General features: G+C 44.9%; 2 protein-coding genes across 2 annotated transcripts in view; one reads left to right on the top strand and one right to left on the bottom strand.

Annotated features, from left to right (window-relative positions):
• MRPL18 (mitochondrial ribosomal protein L18) overlaps positions 1 to 944 on the bottom strand; it is a 7,767-nt gene extending 6,823 nt beyond the window's left edge. Inside the window, exon 1 of the mRNA XM_006868466.1 lies at positions 893 to 944. Within this exon, the coding sequence (XP_006868528.1) occupies positions 893 to 944 (52 nt within the window). The remainder of the gene's footprint in view (positions 1 to 892) is intronic.
• Positions 945 to 2,220: 1,276 nt separating this feature from the next.
• TCP1 (t-complex 1) overlaps positions 2,221 to 6,320 on the top strand; it is a 7,837-nt gene continuing 3,737 nt past the window's right edge. The window contains exons 1-7 of the mRNA XM_006868465.1: positions 2,221 to 2,288; positions 3,129 to 3,214; positions 3,417 to 3,545; positions 4,374 to 4,471; positions 5,187 to 5,297; positions 5,540 to 5,721; positions 6,001 to 6,127. Coding sequence (XP_006868527.1) covers positions 2,225 to 2,288; positions 3,129 to 3,214; positions 3,417 to 3,545; positions 4,374 to 4,471; positions 5,187 to 5,297; positions 5,540 to 5,721; positions 6,001 to 6,127 — 797 coding nt within the window. The 5' untranslated portion in view covers positions 2,221 to 2,224. The remainder of the gene's footprint in view (positions 2,289 to 3,128; positions 3,215 to 3,416; positions 3,546 to 4,373; positions 4,472 to 5,186; positions 5,298 to 5,539; positions 5,722 to 6,000; positions 6,128 to 6,320) is intronic.

Genomic DNA, 6,320 nt, shown 5'->3' with positions numbered 1-6,320 from the left:
AACTGATGATATATGGAGGGGATAATAATCAATGTAATGAAACAAGTTATATGAATGGTTGAATGTGAAGCTGATGATGTGCCCTGTAAACTTTCACTCAATGCAAAATAAAAACATTTAATTTAAAAAAAAGAAGAAGAAGAAGAAGAAACACTTCCCAGGGATTCCAGAGACTCATTAAGTGTTGTTGGTCAAGGCTGAGACTAGTTTGAAGAATGTAGTCATTCAAGTAGCTTTAAAAAAATAAGCAGAAGTATTCAGGTATTGTTCTTTATTTAACAAACAGCTAGGAGAAGGTTTTATCAGAGTTGGTCCAAGAACTTAATGATGCCATCAAGAACTTGGGTGCTTTCTGGCTTTGTAACACACTATCCTTACTGTGTTGACTTTTCATCCTCATGTAATGATCCAGGTAATAAATCCTCATTAGGGAGCTAAGGGTGGTACCACTATATCTGTGAATGGCTATTGGGTTTGGCAAACCTTCTATGTCTGCTTCATGGTAGATGGTTAAATAAAGAAATTGAGAAGAAACAAAAAAAAAAAGATGTAACTCAGTCCACATGCTCTCCCGCAGTCTTCTCACCAATGAATAACCCCCCACTGCCGTCCAGTCCTTTTGGACGCATAGTGACCCTTTGTAAATCACAGGCCATAAACCTTTCCGGGAGCAAACAGCCCTATTGTTCTCCCCCAAAGCCGATGGTGGGCTTGAACTGCCGACCTTGTGGTTAGCAGTCCAGCGCTTATCCTATAGTAGCACAGGGGCGCAGTATGTTTATCATCACAATGGTATTGGCTCAATTACTTTTCGTAGGTGGGCGTTGCATATTTACACATAGTGTAGAGATCCTGGGGAATAATCTGAGAAAAATGGGGCAAAATTACTTACCGGGATTTCTGCAAACGGATAGCAGCGCCCAGAACCGCGACCGAAGCGCCATCACCGAGGGGAACCTCAGGCAAAGCCTTGCCTCCACCTGCTCCCCGAAGACGCTTCAGCAGCCCGCAGGCGCCGCCATATTGACTCAGGGAGACGCTGAGGCCGCTGGAGGTCGTTTCATTCTCCGCCGCGAGTCGCTCTCGCCCCAGGTCAGCCCCTACAATTGAATGGCCGAGCGGGCCATCCTTCAAGTCCGTTCCTCCAATCACCGCACAGGTTCAACCGCACGCAGACCCGGAGCGGACCAATCATCTCGAAGGAACGTGTTAGGGGGTGGGGCGTTCCGTGCGGGCCTGAGTTCAACGTTAACTTATCCCAGTCTTGGAAATGCTAACTGCTTGGAGGAGCAAAGAGCATTCCTAACTCCACGTTTCCGTATCTGAGCGCTGTAGTCCGATTCACCATGTTCCAAATGGGAACTGGGAGGAATCAAGGCACGGCAAAATGCACGATTACATTTTTAAATGGATGGTTGGCTCCTTCGATCTACAGCTTCCCAAGGGACCCACACGAAAGCCTTGGTGGAGCTCCGGCCCCAGACCACACTCGAGTGCCTGGCCAACCGATCCGTGATCCATGTTGTTGTTAAATACCGTGGAGTCGATTCCGACTCATAGTGACAGGGTTTCCGAGGCTATAAATCTTTACGAGAGCAGAACACCACATCTTTCTCCCGCGGAACCGCTGGTAGTTCGAACTGCTGACCTTAAGGTTGGCAGCCCGACTTGTAACCACTACGCTACCAGAGCTTCCGTGATCCATAAGTAGTTTCAATTTGGAAGGAGGATAAAGAACAGGCCTCGGCTAAGACAATGGACACTGTCAGAACCGCATTAACCTACTAGGTAAGGGACCACCCCTTCAATACACTCCATTTTCTAGAAGGCACTAGAATATCACAACTCGCATGCGCAATCCTGGGAGCGGCACACTTTCACCTCTTTCCTCCGGAAGCCCCGACTCCTTACTTCCTCTCTCTGATCTTCGCGTCGTCTTACCGATACTCTAATTGGACAATACGCTAGTATGCTTCTGCACCGCCCACTTCCGGTTCCTCACGTCCGGCGCAGTTATGCGTCTCTCCTTCCGCCCCCTTTCACTTTTTCCCGCCCTGCCCCGCGGCCGAGCCTGGGGAGTTGAGTCGCGAGGAGGGCGGTGTTACCCTGCAGCTCTCGAGGCGTCGCTCGGGTCGGTCCACGCCGCCGCCGTCGCCGCTGTCGCCACCGCCCGTGTACGGACGAGACACTGGTTGGTTACTGCGGTGTGGAATTTGCCGCGAAGATGGAGGGGCCTTTGTCTGTGTTCGGAGACCGTAGCACCGGGGAGGCGATCCGCTCTCAGAACGGTAAGGGCTTCTAGGCCTGGTTAGGCCGAGCGCACGCCGCGGCCAGTGGTCGTCCTGTTCACACATTCCGACTCTCCCCCAAATTGCGTCCCCAGAGACGCTTTGGCGAGCCCCCGCCAGCCGTTCCTCTGCTTGTGGGCGGGCGGCGGGGAAGGATCCGGGCGAACGCCGCACGTGAGAACCGCGCCGGATGGGCCGAGCTCACGGAAACGGGCCAGCCGCGTTTCTTCCCATCCCCGCCCTCGGGCCCCGCTGTCCAGATCTTGTTCTTAGCGCCCCTGTCCTGTCATTGCTGACATTCCCCTCGTAAAAGTAGCTGGCGACATTTCCATGAAACGTTCCTGTCTTGGTTCTGAGATAATGAGGGAAGGCGGTTCTTGTAGACGGTGTTTTCGGGCGTTTTATAGATTCCTGATTTTCTTTTTTGGGCAAACTTGAACTCAGGTCTGCATCGGCTCGTTCCATTACCGCTTTTTCACTTTGTAGAGCGACCGCTAATGTAATGGATTTAAACTATCAGGATCTGAAGGGAAGACTGCTTCAGTTTTCCTGTATGAAGTGAGACTGCTTTTTTAATTCTACTAAAAAACGAGGGGTACTCCTTGATATTTTGTCTCCCCTTTGGAAGTATAGTCAAAGTTATTTTTTCAAAGTGCCCCCAATCTATTCTGGCAAATCAGGCTTTTAAGAATTTTAGAACTAATTGGGCGTGATTAATGTGGGCAATTTAGAGGTGACTGGATGGTTAGTTTTTCTGGGGTTAAAATGATGACGTTTAGAGTCGTTGGTTTTCTAACTCTTGTTTTGTTTCGTTTTTTCCCCCTTCATTTATGTCTACAGTTATGGCTGCAGCTTCTATTGCCAATATTGTGAAAAGTTCTCTTGGTCCAGTTGGCTTGGATAAAATGTTAGTGGATGATATTGGTGTAAGTACATCTAACTTGTATTTCTCATCACAAAGAAAAGGGATAATAAACTTTTGCAATGTAAATTCTATGCTTTCTCTCAAAATCTTGGTATTTGAAGATGCACTAAAGGTGCATATGGGGTGTCATAGGGGGCTGTGTTAATTTGGGAGATGTCTTGTTTCTGTGGATGATTTTTGTTTGGCCCCTGCAATTCTCTTAGGACGTAACCATTACTAATGATGGTGCAACCATTCTGAAGTTGCTGGAGGTAGAACATCCTGCAGCTAAGGTGCTCTGTGAGCTGGCTGATCTTCAAGACAAAGAAGTCGGAGATGGAACGACTTCTGTGGTAGGTACCCTGTTGGTAGAGTGGCATAACCCCTTGTTTTAAAATGTTGCTTTTCTTTTTCCCATTTGACTACCACTTCTGATCTTAGCAGTAGATTTTAGTGGTTATGCTTATGGGATAGATTAACACTGCCATGATCTGAAGAGGGAGGATTTTGTTGTGTGTCCTCCTCCTATATGAAATGGCTGTACAAAAAATTAGTGCTGATTACATTTATAAACCTTTCCTTATAATTTTCTAAAAGGAATTGATTGCTCCTGTGTGTCTCAGAGAATTAGGCTTCTAAGGGTTTCAATGTCTGGGTGTTTTTAGAAAGGAGATCACCGGTTCTTCTGAGGCATCACTGGGTGGACTTGAACCATCCCCTTTTGAAGAAGTAAACGAAGTCATAACCTGAAGTTGTATAGATCATTTGAGTTCCTGTTAAGTGCCACCATGTCAGTTCTGACTCATAGCAACACTGTATAGGGTTTCTGAGGAGCAGCTTTTGAGTTTGAACCACCATTTTTGTGGTTCTGACTGACCTTGTGGTCCATACTTATCCTACAGCGCCACACCAGAACTCCAATTTAGCTTCTGTTTAGGACTTAATTTCTGCAGGTAATGGAGTCTCAGGCTCACACAGTTTTGCTGCTGAACTGATTTCTTGGCTGGAACATTCTTAACTGTCTTGATATTTGCATTATAAACTTTTTTCTAGTAACCGATTTGTTTTACTACCGTTACTATTCTGGTTAATGCCTGGCTAGTTTACTGTTCTTTTTACATGTGCATTAAACTAAACATATTCAGTGTCAAGCTTGAGACCAATGACTGTTTCCTCAACAGGTTATTATTGCTGCAGAACTTCTAAAAAATGCAGATGAATTAGTCAAACAGAAAATTCATCCCACATCAGTTATTAGTGGCTATCGACTTGCTTGCAAGTAAGGTTGTTTTCATGCTTTGAGAAATGTTACTATGTGTTGTCAAAGTAATTCTTTGGTTGGTGGTGGCTCTGTGCCATGGAGTTGGTTCCAACTCATAGTGACCCTGCACAGGGTTTCCAAGGCTGTTAATCTTTACGGGAGCAGAATGCTCCTGTGGAAGAGCTGGTAGTTTCGAACTGCTGACCTTGCGGTTCGCGGCCCGATGCGTAACCACTACACTACCAGAGCGCCTTGTTGTTGTTGTTAAGTGCCATCGAGTCAGTTCTGACCCATAGTGACCCTGAACAGGGTTTCTGAGGCTGTAAATCTTTACAGGAGCAGATAGCCTCATCTTTCTCCTGCGGAACCACTGGCAATTTCGAACTGCTGACTTGTGGTTCACAGCCCGATTCATAACCACTACGCTACCAGAGCACCATAGTGACTTTTAATTTGAATGAAGTTGTGTATTCATGTGTTTGGTAGTAAATCTGAAGTAAGAAGTAAGCCAGTAACCTTCCCATTTGACTGTCACACGGGGCTTAGCAGTAGCTTTCCATGGTTATGCTCGTGGGAAAGATAAACGCTGCCGTGATCTGAAGAGGGCTGGCTTTGTAGTGTCCTCCTTCTATATGAAATGGCTGTACAGAAAATGGACCTTTTGACACTGTTAAACTTAACAAAAACAAAGAGCGTGAGTGGTGAACTTGTTTTTTCCCCATACTTTTCACAGGGAAGCAGTGCGTTACATCAGTGAAAACCTCATTATTAACACAGATGAACTTGGAAGAGATTGCCTGATTAATGCTGCTAAGACATCTATGTCTTCTAAAATCATTGGAATGTATCCTTGTAGTGGTACCAATTTGTGTAAGATGTTTTTATGCACGGGTTGCTTTCTGTTGGGGAAGCTGAGAGAAGGGAATGTGAAGTCCTTAAAGATGGAATGCTAATATCAGTAGGACTGTTGCTTGTTTCTTTTATGAATAAAATTGCTGAAAACAAGTCCCTTGTCTTTTTAAATTATCCTTTATTTTTATATGTAATTAGTCTGTTCCACATTTGTTCTCCTTAACTTTAGCTTAGAAGTGGCGATTTCTTCGCTAATATGGTGGTGGATGCTGTACTTGCTATTAAATACACAGATGTAAGAGGCCAACCTCGCTATCCAATCAATTCTGTTAATGTTCTCAAAGCCCATGGGAGAAGTCAAATGGAAAGTCTGCTGATCAATGGCTATGCACTCAACTGTGTGGTGGGATCACAGGGTAAGGATCGAGTCTGAGTCATAGTAAGAACCACAGGTTAGAATGAGTTTTTTGTGGACTAGTACTGCCTCTTCTCAGAAGACTGTTCAGGATGTATACTTTGTAAAATGAAGCCCAGGGGAAATGCATGCTTACTGGAATAAATTAGAACCTAAACCTGTGTTCATGTTTTACAACATAATACTTTAGTGCTTTTCTTGACTGGTTTTAAAAGTGGTTTGTATTAACGGTAGCGTTATAGTTACCTGTGAAAGAACTTGATGCTCTGTTTTATTATAGGTATGCCCAAGAGAATAGTTAATGCAAAAATTGCTTGCCTTGACTTCAGCCTGCAGAAAACAAAAATGAAGCTTGGTGTACAGGTGCTTATTACAGACCCTGAAAAATTGGACCAAATTAGACAAAGGTGTGTACAGAGATTCTTTGGGGACTTTAAAAGGATTGTTTATAAATTACACCTTTTGGAAAAGGATTGTCATACAGTAACCAGAAAGAATGCTTCATTTCACAGTGGTCAGAACTGTTCACTAGGAAGCCGACTACCATGCTGCTACATCTAACAGGCTTCATAAGCATTACTTGGGGAGGTTTTTTTTTTT

The sequence above is a fragment of the Chrysochloris asiatica genome, unplaced genomic scaffold (assembly GCF_000296735.1).
Source record: "Chrysochloris asiatica unplaced genomic scaffold, ChrAsi1.0 scaffold00117, whole genome shotgun sequence".
NCBI lineage: Eukaryota > Metazoa > Chordata > Mammalia > Afrosoricida > Chrysochloridae > Chrysochloris > Chrysochloris asiatica.
The sequence above is the reverse complement of the archived record's forward strand: the minus strand, read 5'-3'. Positions and strand labels throughout refer to the sequence as shown.